A 13,999-nucleotide genomic window follows, 5' to 3' on the forward strand; every position below is an offset into this window, starting at 1 on the left:
AGAAACATTTCCCCATAGGTTTCCCAAGAACCTTTGGTAGTGCTGTAAGCAAGCAATGTAGGAGACAGCACAGGATAGCCCCACATTCATATCCAGGCTTCACTGCTTTCTGAGTGGATCAGTGTCTTATCCATAAGTGGAAATACATGTCAGCCGTCACTCTGAAATGCTTGGTGCTGAAGGGTTTCAGATCCTGGAGTTAGGGGAAATAGCTTAGCCATTAAAGTACTTATAAGCATGAAGATGAGAGCTTGGTCCTCAGTAGCCACAGAAAAGCCAGTGGTGGTTTACAGTCCCAGAGACAGGGATCAGCCTGTGGTCACTGAGCCCCAGAGGCCCTTTTCATAAAGTAAGGTAGACAGCAGCTGAGCTTGACTTCTGGCACACATGCACAGAGTGCTTGAGATTCTGAGGTGTTTCAGACATGAGAATATTTGGATGGACTTTAGTGTTTAAGGGTCCCTAATTTGAAATATCCCCAAATCCATTTTAGAGAACTTCAGATTTCAAAACATTTTGGACTTCAAATTTTCAGATTGGGGCATTCATAATTCTGTACATTATAGAATTATAAGGTTTATCAGAAATGAATATAAAGGGTCTAGAGTGGTTTATTTAGGAGCTGAGGTGTGGTAAGTAGCAGGTTCTGTTAATGTGAGCAGAGCTTGTCATGTGTGGCTGCTTTAGCAGATTGTTGTTTGAGATAATACTTTTGAAGCGCTTCCCTCCGTTGCTGGCACACAGTCATTGTAGTCACTTACTTTAGCCAAGTCATCAGTACTGAGAGTGCTTTTCAGCCACAGGCCATTTTGTCCTCTTGGAGACACCTAGCAGTGTCTAAAGACACGTCTGATTGTCTTTATTTTGCTTTTGCTCATGTACAACTGTGTGGAAATATAAGTGGGCAGTTACTTTTTCATAATAGCAGCCTCTCTGTAGGCTTCCTTAAGCCCAAAGTGTAAGCAGTGTTAACTTTTTCTCCAGGGTATTTTGTGCTGGGTATCACTGTTCACTCCTCTTCATCAGAGATACTTGGTAGTTATGTGAGGACCTCCTTAAGTCATCCGAGTGGAGAGCAAGGACCGTGTACAGTGCACAAGGGAAGTGCTCGATGGATGTTTGTGCAGGTCACAGCTGATGAGTGTTTTAGTTCTAAATTGTTGTAAACCACTGTTGCCTGTGCTGAACTTTCTCCTTAGCTACCTTCATATATTTGACCATAGTTGCTCCTCATCACATACTTTCGTTGTACTAGCCCTACTTAAGTCACTTGAACTTTTATTTATTTCATATTTTAAATCATTCCTTTTAGCTTAATTATTTAAAAGAAAACAACTTGTTAAAAGTAAAATCTAGTTTGACTTCCTGTAGATAGAATATAGGTTTAAGATACTATGGTATCCTAAACCACAACATATATTTTAGAATTCAGATAATTCTTTTTTTAAATGATTTCTTTTTATTTTATGTGTATTGGTGTTTTGCCTACATGTATTTCTTTGGGAGGGTGTAGTATCTCCTGGAGCCTGAGTTCCAGACAGTTGTGAGCTGCTGTGTTGGTTCTGGAAAATCGAACCCTGGTCGTCTCTCAAGCCTCTAAAAATTCTTTTAAGTATACCATTTTAGACTTAAACATATTATGTTACATTCCTTATTGTATCTGAGGTAGATCCTCTAAGAAGAAAAATGAGTATTTTTCCTCCCATGAAGTCGCTGAGCATGTTTTGTGGGTGGGGTGAGGAGATGAGGTCTATAAATAACCTGTGTCAGCTCAGGTCAGGTTTTTCTGCCAGATGAGGGAAGTTCGGGTCAGTTTTTGCCACCAAAGGAGCTGTAAAAGTTTTTAGTTTTGGGCTTTTGTTTTGTTTTTTTAACTTCAGATTTGGGGATAAGCCAGTTAAAGTAAGAAAAGTCAGTGGTTCTAACTTTTCAGTAGATGCTGCTGTTTGCGGAAGTCCCTGAACCTGAGTCCTCCTTGTCCTTTTTTCACATTGAGGTTAGCGGTGACTAGAGGGTGGTAAGAGCATAGCTGGCTCCTTGATTGTAACCAACCCTAACGCGTTTCCATCCTGCATGTCCCTTCTGAGCACTTGTAACTGTGCGTTTCCATCCTGCATGTCCCTTCTGAGCACTTGTAACTGTGCGTTTCCATCCTGCATGTCCCTTCTGAGCACTTGTAACTGTAAAGACTGATGTTTTGGACTGGAGTAAACACCTGCTGTGTAAGGTTTAGGTCCTGAATTTGGATGGATCCCTAGGATCCAGGGGAAAATGCCCAGCATGACAGCATGTGGCTGTCATCTCATCCTTGGTGGGAGAAGGGTGCTGATAGGCAGATTCCTGAAGCTCATTGGCCAGCCAGCTTGCCAAATTAATGAACTTCAAGTTCAGCGAGAGACTTCCCTCAGAAAAACAAGGTGGAGAACAAGTGAGGGAAAGACAACCGGTGTAGACCTCAGGTTTCCGTATGAATGCACACAGAGAATGCACACAGACGCACAGGAGATCGGTGCTTTATTGGGTAGAGACCTTTAAAGGACAGTTACTCACAAAAAGTTCAGTAAAAGTCATTTTCTTGCAGTTACCCATTAAATATATTGGGTCCTTTTAAAATCCAAAGACAGGTACATTATGAGAGCATAGGGATTTGATAGTGTTTTGAACAATTTGTTGATTGTCATCCTAAGAATTATTTCATTATATTTAAAGATAATTTATTTTTTTTTAAAAGATATTTTATGTGCATGGGTATTTTGCCTGCATGTATATCTGTGTGAGGATGTCAGCGGGTCCCTTAGTGCTGGAGTCACATGGAGCTGGAGACAGCTCAGAGGTTAAGAGCACTGGCTGCTCTTCCAAAGGTCCTGAGTTCAATTCCCAGCAACCACATGGTGGCTCACAACCATCTGTAATGAGATCTGATGCCCTCTTCTGGCATGTAGGCAGAACACTTTATAAATAATAAATAAATAAATCTTTAAAAAAAAAAAACAAAAAAAACCAAAAAACTGGAGTTATAGAGAGTTGTGGTGAGCTGTGGGTGCTGGGAACTGAACCCAGGTCCTCTGGAAGAGCAGACAGTGGTTACAACTGCAGAGCCATCTCTCCAGCCCCAAATTATTTTATTATTAATAAACAATATTCCCCATTTCTGGTAAAAGACTAATAAAACAGAATGTTAAAATCCTGTGATTTCAAGAAACACTATATAAGAAGTTTGGACACATGTTTGTAATTATTTAATCATAAAAGTTCCATTGGGTGCAGTTGGTAAGTTCAGATTTTAAGAAGTTCTTTACATAGCAAGTTTCAGCATAGCCAGGATCACATGGAGAGACCCTATCTCACAAACAAAAACCCCAATTTTTAAAGTTTTTTTTTTTTTTTTATGTGTATGAGTGCTTTGCCTGCTTGTGTATATGAGGACCATGTGTGGCTTGTTGCCTGTGGAGCACCCAGAACTGGGGTGACAGGTGATTGTGAATTGCTGTGCTGGTGCTGAGAACCAGCTCTGGCTTCTGGTCCTCTTCAAGAACAGCTGTGTTTTTAATTGTTGAGTCATCTGCTAGCCCGAAATAAGAATATTTCTTCTCCCCCCCCCCCTGCCCCCCAAAAGTGGCAACAAAAATCTTCCACTGACAATGGCAGAGGATAACGCCACTCTCCCATAGCGGTCTCTTAGATAAACCAGAACAGTGCAGACTCGGGCAGCAGTGGCTCATCTTTGTAAAGTCACCTTAACAGAATGTAGTTGTTAGTAATGCAAACTAGTGTTCATTTTATCGTGATCAGAGTAAAATTGTTTTGTGGTTTGTTTTTTATTGTTTGTTTGATTTTTGTTTTGGGTTTTTCCCGAGACAGGGTTTCGGTGTGCTGGAACTCGATTTGTAGACCAGGCAGGTCTTAGGAGTGTTGGGGTTCCAGATGTTTGCCACAACTGTCTGGCGGATTTTTGTGTTCCCAGTCTTTGGAATTGTCATGTGTCTCTCTGTACGCTCATCTCAGTCCAGGCATGCCACATTTCAAGTTCTCATCAGCTGTGTCTGACTATTGGCTGTTGAGTTTGGAGCTTGGCTCTGAAATCTAATGATGGTGGTGGCACTGATCTTACAAGAGTTAGAAATCAGGCATGGTGGCACATGCCTATAATCTTACCACTTGTGCAGTTGAGACACATTAGCCACAGACTGGATTCTGAACCATAGAAAGACACACTCTCCAAAATAACAGGTCTGGGAGATGGCCCAGTGGGTAAAGCACTTGCTGTGTAACTATGTGAACCTGGTTCAAATCCTGAGAACCCATGTAATTTAATACAAAATTACTTAGTGTGTATGGGTGTTTGGCCTTCATGTATGTCTGTGCAGCATTTACATACTTGGTGCCTGCAGAAGCCAGAAGAGGGTGTTAGCTCCTCTGGAACTGGAGGTTGTGAGCTGCTTTGTGTGTGCTGGGAATTGAACATTGGTGTATTAGCCCAGGCCTTTAATATCAGCAAATAAGAGGCAGAGGGAGGTGAATCTACTTGATCTACACAGTAAGTTCCAGGTCAGCCTAGATTGGACAGCAAGACCCTGGATTGCTACTGCTTTTAGACTAAAGCTGTAAAACAAGTTGAGTTTGCTACTTTTATATTCTCCCTGACATTTATTCTATGTTATCATGTCATTCTTCTGTCAGTGTGCTAAAGGCTGTGTGTGTGTGTGGCGCACACGCTAGTGCAGGTTTGTATGTACATGCATGTGGGTGTGTGGTGCTAGGGAAGGAATCCAGGAGGTGATGTAACTAGAGTATAAAAGTAACGAGATCAGTAGATTCACATAGTAAAGAATGATGGCTGGTTTTTTTTTTTTTTTTTTTGGTATAGCAGCATGAAATCAAGTGTGTGTGGAAATTACAATGACAATAATCTCTCTATTGTGACTCAGTGTTATTTATTATTCCTCAAGTGTTTCTCTGAACGCTGCCTCCCAAGCTGCCTAAAAGTATTTCAGCTATGCTCATTCTTAGGAAATATCTCTAATAAGTGATCATTGTGAAAGGACAAATGATGGACTTGGACTTGCCATGGCATACTTACCATATGCATCAAATTTTGTTCCTTTTCCAAAATTCTAGTGTATGGTAAAAGGATTGTTAAAATACATGAATCCGTAAGCGGGCGGAATCAATAGCAGCATAGTCTGAAGCTGGAAAGCAGATGTTGATACATTTGCCAGATCCCAGAGGCGGATCCTAGGCTGGCTGTGGGAAGGGCTTTCGGTACCTTTGCAACCAAGGTTAGGTACCCAAAGAAGGAGGTTCAGAAACAAACCAATTAGGACCCTAGGTTCTCTGCTGCTAACTGCTCCTTCCCCACCCCAGCCTGAGGGTCATCCTGTAGAGGCCAGAATATGGGCCTGGACTAAGGTGTGGGGGTGTGGGGCTGGCAGTGTGGGGACTGTGCATAAGGTGAGTTCCAGTGAACACTGGGGTGACCTAGGGACAAAGACTGCAAATGACTGAGTGTGGAGTTCACCTCAGAGTCCACGCTGATTACCTTCCAGGAAGCCTGTCAGCTGGGAAGCTTTAGTCAGCTCCTTGGGAAGTTCCACTTGGAGTCGGGAGCCAAGCATCGCTGGCTTTCTGAGGAAGGACTTTAATATGGCTGATAGAGACCAAAGGAAGCAAAGGGAAGAAAGTATGAAATAACTATCATCAAAATCCACAGAAATAGACATATTATATCCTTGAGCAAAAATAGGGTGCTAAAATAAGAAAGAACAGATGACATAGAAGGGCTCTTGAAATTCAAAACACAATGGCTGGGGTAATGTCACCCCTGGTGGCTGTATCTGTGGCTGTAAGTACAGTGCATGTGACTTATCTCTCCTCCCTGAACATTTGCCACAATAGGCTAACATCTTTCATCTTTCCTTCTTCTCTTACTGTAACAGTTGCGTAATTTCAAAATTCTATTATTTGGGGCTGGAGAGATGGCTCAGTGGTTAAGAACATGGTTCTTCCAAGGGACTGGATTCAATTCCCAGCATCCACATGCAGCTAACAACTGTAACTCCAGGAGCTAACTTCCTCATGTGCAGGCAAAATACCAATGCACATAAAATAAAATAAATAAATTTTTAAAAAAGGTATATTATTTGCTCTTGACCTACAAAGTTTAAGCTTTCATTTCTTAACTGCCTCAACTGGAAATGAAATCCGTCTCACTATGTGCTGTCTCTCGTCCCCGTCTGTCCATTTTTGAGACAGGGTTTCTTGTGTAGCCCTGGCTGTGCTGGAACTCACTCTGCACACCAGGCTGGCCTTGAACTCACAAAGATCTGCCTGTTTCTGCCTCCTGGGGATTAAAGGCATGTGCCACCAACGCCTGGCTCTGACTTACTTTTTAAAATTTGTATTAAAAAAATGTACATTTATTTTGTGTGTTTATGGAGTTGCATGAGCAAGTCAGAGGACCATAGGAGTCATTTCTCTCCTGTGTGGGTCCTGGGGATTGAACTCTGGTGAACCGAGCTTTCCAGTAAGTGCCTCTACCCACTGAGATGTCTCAGGCTTTGACTACCCTGGCTTTCAGGATAATCAGAACTAATGTGTTTTCTTTCTTCCTGATCTAGGCCGTTGACAAGTACTTTAAGCTGCCTCATGCTTCTAGTAAACCACCCCGGATTTCAGGAAGCATTGTGGACTCATCCTATAAAACATTAAGATTTGCCTTCAGGGCCTCCCTGAAAACTGCTATCTACCGCATAGCCACCACGTTTGGGGAACATCTGAAGTAAGTTTACCCATCTGATCCATACTTATGGTCTATCTGGGATTCCTCTGAGAGCTGGGTATGAGAAGACTTGTGGATTGAAAGCTTTCTTATAGGTCCTTGATGGTTCTCTGTGAGTAGAGCTTACATATGGACTTGGTATTTATATTTAAAATTTCTGTTTATGATTATCTTTGGGGATTTCTTTCAAATGACAGAAAGTTGTAAAAGCAGCAAATATGACATATATAATTGTGATATATTTAAGTTACCAAAAGATCCTTAAAGGAGAAAAAAGTCCTGAGTGCCTTTTCAGAAAAGCATATTAAAAATAATTCTTTTCTTACATTTTGGTCAAGAAACTAAGACTTGAGTACTTGGGTGAGCAGAATATTCCATAAATGAGGCTGTGGTGCTTTGTGAATCATGCTGGAAAAATACCGGCAGATCACAACACCTTCAGAAACTGGACCAGAGAGAAACCACAAGTGCCATGCCTGTTTATATTTAGTTCCATTGATGTTTACTGCTTTGCTCTCATGAAATGCTCTAGCTGGACAGGATGGAGGATACTGGTTTCCTAACTAAGCTGTGTTTATTGTAATTAAAATGAGTTCTAGAAGGCATGAGAGAGTGTTCCACCTTTTTGTATGCAATCAGTAACAGCGTACTGTGTATGCTTGCTTTTGTTTTCTTTTACTTCCACAGTACAGAGAAGTAGCAATAGCAAATATTCTTGGCACACTTTGATTCTGTGTAAGAATGTAAAAGAATCATAAATGATCCTATATCATTGAGACATTTATTTAATTGTTTAAAAGCAAACAAAAATTATGCATTAACTTCTAGACCTGTGCTTTCTAATATGATAGCCATGGATTGTAGCTTTTCATTTCTTTTTCATTTCTTTTCATTTCTTTTGTGAGGGTGTAGGGGTTATCCTAATTACCCAGGTGTGTCAGCAGAGGCACAGACAGTTAAATCTTGTCTGATAGCACATTGTTAGGACGTGAACCTGAAAGGAGGTCATGCTTGCTCTTAAAAATTCTGTCCTCTGAGGCCTCTCAGGTGGTGGTGACACACTCTTTTAGTTCAGCACTTGAGAGGCAGAGTCAAGTGGATCTCTGAGTACAAGGCCAGCCAGGGCTGGAAAGGGAAACCCTGTCTCAAACAAACAAACAAACAAACAAACAAACATACAAACACATAATCTGCCCTCTTTCCATTTACAGCCCTAGTCTGCCTCTAGGATGCGAGCTGGCATAGATGTGCTCAAAATTCACTCATTGATACTGAAGATAAGTAGGTGTGTGTATCTACTGACAGCAAAAGCAGAGAGCATGGGGGTGCAGATATAAGGATTTATAGCTAAGAAAGATGGCAGTTTGAAAGTTATGAGAATGAAGTTCTGCTTTTCTCCTTCCTCTAAAGAAAGCCGTATTTTATGTCACTGGCACTTAAGAGCAAAGTCAAGACATTGTGGCTCAGTAGGAAGAGTCTTAGCTCTAGAGTTGCTCCAACAAGTGGGTTTATATTCAGCTGCAATGTTGCTGTCTGTGGTTGCGGGGAAGTTACTGAAGCAGCTCATAACTCGGCAAATTTGGTTTACTTCTAGTTTATCACATCAAAATGTACTTGAGTGGCAGAGCTTGGAGCAATTCTTTACCTGCTACTGGAGGGAGAGTTATGGGGCAAGATGGTGGTTGGTTAGTGGCAGCCACCTCATGAGCACCTTTCTGGGTGCCGTTTTCCACAGTCTCCATTAGAGGTTTCTTTGTGGGGTCAGGAAGCAGCGATGATGCAGAGGCCCTGTAGGGTAATCTGTAGCAAAGATATCAAAACAAGACATGTGTGGTACTGAAAAGGCTGTTCTTCAGTAGTCTGGAATTTTATTGTTCAATGATGATTCTAATTAAGAACTAATTAAGAACTCGAAAATCTCTGGGTGTGGCGCACACAGCTTTAATCCCAGCACGCTTGAGGCAGAGGCAGGTGAATCTCTTGACTTCAAGGCCAGCCGTTTCTGCAGAGTGAGTTCCTGGACAGCCAGGGCTGTTACACAGACAAACCCTGTCTCAAAAAAATCAAAACAAAATAGGAAAAACAACTTCTTGTTATATTCATATTTGTCCAAAAGTTTACAAGGAGTTGTGCACTAGTTGTAGGTAGGGTATGTTTGCCTGCCTTCTGCCAAGATAATGTGCTTTTGTGATGGAGAGTGCAGGGAGAACTGAGTCCCTGTCCATAACATAGTTTATGTTCAAAGGGAAGAATAAATCCAAGCCACCAAGCTGTTACCTTTGAAAACGATTAATGGAATCTATTGTGTTTTAACCAAACATTTTAGTTTAAAGGATTTTATATTAAAGACAATTCAAATACTCTACAATTCAAAGATAATGTTTGAATCTGGTTTGAATAAAATAATAAAATCCAGAAAATCTACTGCAGGGCCTGGAACTCTGCACAGCAGGTTCCATGGTAGAGCAGGTTAGAGCGATGCCTGCACTTGTCAGTCTGAATTTGCTCTGGTCTTTCAGAAGGTAGAAACATGCCATTGCCCAATACAAGCCCTTGCCTTCATTAGATTGAAAAAGGTTTTCATCCAGCTTTTTCAGAAGTACTAAATGAGTGAAGATTTCTATTCATTTTTAATTGTTTTGAAAAATATTGACTCTGCGCTCTGTGGTTCACTTAATATGCTTAATGTAAAATAAAGCTTATGCTTTGCATTTATGTTTCATTTAGTGCTGTGCAAGCATCTGCAGAACATCAGAAAAGACTTCAACAGTTCTTGGAGTTCAAAGAATAGTTAAGTAATATAAACTGTGTTCATTACCCTGCTGATACAACTACAGATGGGACAGTAAATGTTCAGCATTCTTGGATCAGAAGAAAATGGACTAATTAGATGCTTCCTTTGTCGTGGTGCTTGCTTTGAAAACTATACTTTAATGGGAGAAATCATGGAAAGAAATTCTCAGCAGAATAACCGAAAACTGCCTTTTCTGTACCAAATGCTTTTTGTGTGTGTGGTATAATAAAATCTTTATTCAGTTTTACAGGAGCATCTATGGCAGCCGAACTGTCTCTCGCTCATATAACTTGATAATAATTACTCACAATTTTTTTTTAAGAATTTACTTTTGAAAAGAGTGGAGCCAGCTCAGAAGTTAAAGTAGGGTGATTTGATACTGTCTCCCTAATCACTTTAAGAGTTTAGCTCTTTGTAAACTCAAAATGCATAAACTTAAGATTAGTTTGTTTACTAAGGGATAAAAATGGTAACAGTGGAGAAAAACTCACAGTGAAAATACTGTCTACAGGACATATTTTGTTAATCTGTTAGGTTGTGTTTTTGTTTCCAGGGACAAATTAAATTTGCATGATTGTCCAAAAAGAGTCTCAATTTACAGATGCTAACTCTATATAAAGGAATGTGGAAAAATTGAGTTCTTAAGTTACACGATTAAACATTCACATTTGGTTTTTGAGAAATAATTGAGCAAAATCTATGAATTCATTTTGTATTATGCTAGTAAACAATGAGAATATGGGCATTTCCCAGCCAGTTTTGCTTTCTGTTTGAAACATTAAGCAATTGGCAGAGTTTTTCAAATGAGGGAAAAGGTTTTGTAAGACGACCTTGGAAGCTTCTCATTCCCCTACTGTTTGTCTTTACCAGATCAAATTATGTTGTGAATCTAGTCTGTCTTCACACAGGGAGCAGCCTCAGCCGTGTTAACTGGCTAATTAAAATGTAACAGGACAATCTTTAGAGCCAGAAACACACAGTCATCAAGTAGTGAGTGAAGCCAGGATGTCCAAGGGCTCACCGTACTCAGGAGTGTGTATGTCCCAAGTGTACATGTGGTCATTTTATGACTTATTAGATCATTTCTTTGGAGATGAAATATTAGAGGTCCTGCTGGTAGATATTCATTGGACTAGCTTTGGACCAAATCCTCCTTCATAAATCCTTTCCTGTTATCTTTTCATCTACTGTCCCCAAAAGATTTCCTTTCAAGTCAGTTCAGTATTGTGTATGAATCCTAAATGTGATGTGTAAGCCTAACGTTTGTCGGCCTCATTGATGTATTATGTCTTTTGGTAGAGTATTTTAGTTCTAAACCTCTCACCCCTTCAACCAACACAGGGCAAATTATAAATGAATCCTGCTAGGTTTAAGAGTGTCCTTATGGGGCAATTCCTCAATTGTCAAGTTTTGGGTCTTTTAAGTGCCCCCTCTGCCTTGTGTGTGAAGTTGACTTGATCCTTTTTTTCAGTGTGAAAGTTGGGTTAGTTTCTTACAGATGACAAAAGAAGCATGGCTAGATAATGGAGAACTGTTGTGTTCTGTGAATTAAAGCCAAAGCTTTTTTTATTCCTTGGTTACCTCTGACTGAATCATTTCAGGAGACAAGCCCTTAATCTTCTGTTTGCATAAAGAACTGTGACTTGTAACTCACAGAAGAAGGTGATGCCTTTAAACTTCAGCTTACTTCTATGAAATCTCTGGTTCATTTTAGGTTCTTGCCATTCTTCTGTTCTCTGGGTGAAAGTGCATTTGATAGCAGTATGAATATTTCTGGATGTACTGTGTATGAGATAGAGACTACATGTTGTCTGCCTGGTGGGGAGCAAGGCGCTGCCCATCCCTTTTTTCTGCATTGTATTTGGAAGATGGAAGGGATCAACTGTTTTCTCCATTCTAGGTCGGTGGGTGAGGGTGTTCATAAAAGGCATCCTCCTTCCTGCACCAAGGAGGACCTGGGGGAGGCCAAGAGGGGAGAAACATTTCCTATGGTGAAGTTTCATCCTCATGGCAAGCCTACTGATGTGATGGCCTGAAAATTAGAGTCTTTGAAAGCCTTTCTGTGGCTGTGAGTACAAAACATGATTTTAACAGCACCTGTGTTTGTGGCTCTAATGGGACATACAAAGCCACAAAACTGCTTTTGCAGAGTAGTGGCAGACTTCTAGAATAAACCTTATACTGGTGAGTAGACATGGAGAAGCCACTGGGTTCCTGTGCTGGATTTCTTCATGAGTGTTTGTGTGTCTTCTTATAGTAATAACTATTTATGATAATCTGTTTATACCCTTTTGTATATCATTGATACTGAATTGGTAGAAGAATAAAGTGACAATTCTTAACTGAGACTGTTCATTGAACTCTGAATCTCTTGGTGTGTTTCCTTAAAACCATTGCAGGTTAGCCTCAGTTATTGCTTGTAAAACCTGCACAGGGGTTAACTTTTTGAGTAACCTGCTTTTGCCCTTAACCAGTTGGTCTGCTGGGTGAGCTGTTTAGTAGTTTTTCAAAGAGCCTGAATTCTGAACATCTCTTTTTGTCTTGGCTCTTTCTTCCAAAACTAAACAAAGAGCGCAGGTGCTGAAAGCTGTCTCTTAACAGGGTTTCTTTTCTTGCCAAAATAGTATTTCTAAACAGATCGGGTTCCCCAAGCTAACATTGCCTTCTGTCAGCTTTACTTAATTAGTTTGAACTTCACCTCTCAGTCATCTTTTAAATTGAATCACTTACTACATTCATCAGTTACCAGTCCAACTACTCTTAGTGAGCTGTACATTATCTTTCTAATGTTTATGAGTGTTATAGCCTAATTAATTAGTTTGAAGTCAGCCTTCTATATGGCTAGGACCGGCCTCAAACCCATGGTGATCCTGCTTCAGCCTCCTGAGTGCCAGCTTCAATACAGGTGTGTGTCATGCCTGTCTTCTGCCCATCATTTAAAAGTAAGCTGAGGTTACAAGAACGTACCAATGCTCCCAGCAAGAATTTGCTATCACAGCAGTGATGGGACTGTTACACCCAATGCTTGTTCCCTTTACCTGACTTTGTGTGTGTGTCTGTGTCTGTGTGAGTATGTACCATGTGTGTGAAGGGCCTGTAGAGGCCAGAAGAAGGCCCTGGACCTAAGGAGCTGGTGCTACAGGTGCCAATGAGCTATCCAACTAAGGTGCTGGGAACTGAACTCAGGTCCTCTGGAAGAGCAGCAGGCTGCTGAAGTATCTCTCCAGCCCCCAGACTTCCCAACCCCAGCTCTTTAGAACAGTGTTCTTTAACCTTCCCACATATTCCATTTATTTCGGTGTGATCCCTTACCCCATCCCCATCCTCCATTGAATTTTTGGTCATTCTCCTTTTGGGCCTAGGTGGTATTTTTCCCCCACCCCCACCCACCCAAGGCAGGGTTTCTCTGTCGCTTTGGAGCCTGTCCTGGAACTCATTCTGTAGACCAAGGCTGGCCTTGAACTCACAGACATCTGCCTGCCTCTGCCTCCCGAGTACTGGGATTAAAGGGGTACACCACCACTGCCCGGCTGGGCCTAGTTGAGCACAGGTTTGCCTCCCCTTGAACACTATAAGCTCTACTCCTACCCTGATTTCAATCACCACCTGATTCAGTAAACTTTTATCTGCAACCCTGAAACACAGGCATGTTTCATTTGGATTCTTTGTCAGCCTCATCTTCCCGGAGCTTTTCATCTTTAGACATGGAGTGTCCTTAGGTGTCGTGGTGCTAGCCCACTCTGCTGTGTTTCAAACAACACTTGCCATTGGTCTCATGTTCTATCTGGCCTGCACCCCCCCCCCCCAGCTTTTCCTGGAATCTGTTGAGTTTTCCTCATAAGTGATCCCACTGGTAGGGTGGCTTTGGAAATCCTATGGGATATCACTGACAGACATACATAATTGAGAGATGGCTTCTCGGTCACAGATCATGACTTTTTGAAGCCATGTTGACTCTTGATTTATTCTTTTGTTCCTGAATCCACTGGTAGTCCATTGGTTCCTTCCTCACAGTATCATCACTCTTAGTTACAATTTCCATCCCCAGATTAGTAAAAACTGGACAGGAAAGTTGATCAAGGCACAGAAAGTGTCAGTGAGCCAAAGTATAAATTGCATCTAGGCCCCCTGAGAACTTGAACCTCAGTATCTCTATGTGGTTTCCTTCTTTCTTTTTCCCTGCTGACTGGCTTTCTACTCCTTCAGCTGCCCTCTAGCTCCTGAGTTTATGTAATGGAAACTGACCAGCTGTTTCTGAATGCCAGCTGAATTCCTGATGGAAAGAAATTGGTCCAAGTGGATCAAGTGTCAGTTATGCCCGAGGCAAGGTCACGCAGTGCTAGCATGACTTCTGAAAAGCCTACCTTTCCTGATGAGAGCAAGGCGGATGGTTAGATGATAGGAGACAAAATCAGGGGCTCGGGGAA

General features: G+C 41.3%; 1 protein-coding gene across 1 annotated transcript in view; it reads left to right on the plus strand.

Moving 5' to 3' along the window:
• Positions 1–11,918, plus strand: part of Ndc1 (NDC1 transmembrane nucleoporin) — a 46,254-nt gene extending 34,336 nt beyond the window's left edge. The window contains exons 17-18 of the mRNA XM_051188380.1: positions 6,618–6,778; positions 9,506–11,918. Of these exons, the coding sequence (XP_051044337.1) occupies positions 6,618–6,778; positions 9,506–9,569 (225 nt within the window). The 3' untranslated portion in view covers positions 9,570–11,918. The remainder of the gene's footprint in view (positions 1–6,617; positions 6,779–9,505) is intronic.
• Positions 11,919–13,999: the final 2,081 nt, after the last annotated feature.

The sequence above is a fragment of the Phodopus roborovskii genome, unplaced genomic scaffold (assembly GCF_943737965.1).
Source record: "Phodopus roborovskii unplaced genomic scaffold, PHOROB, whole genome shotgun sequence".
In the NCBI taxonomy this organism is placed as follows: domain Eukaryota; kingdom Metazoa; phylum Chordata; class Mammalia; order Rodentia; family Cricetidae; genus Phodopus; species Phodopus roborovskii.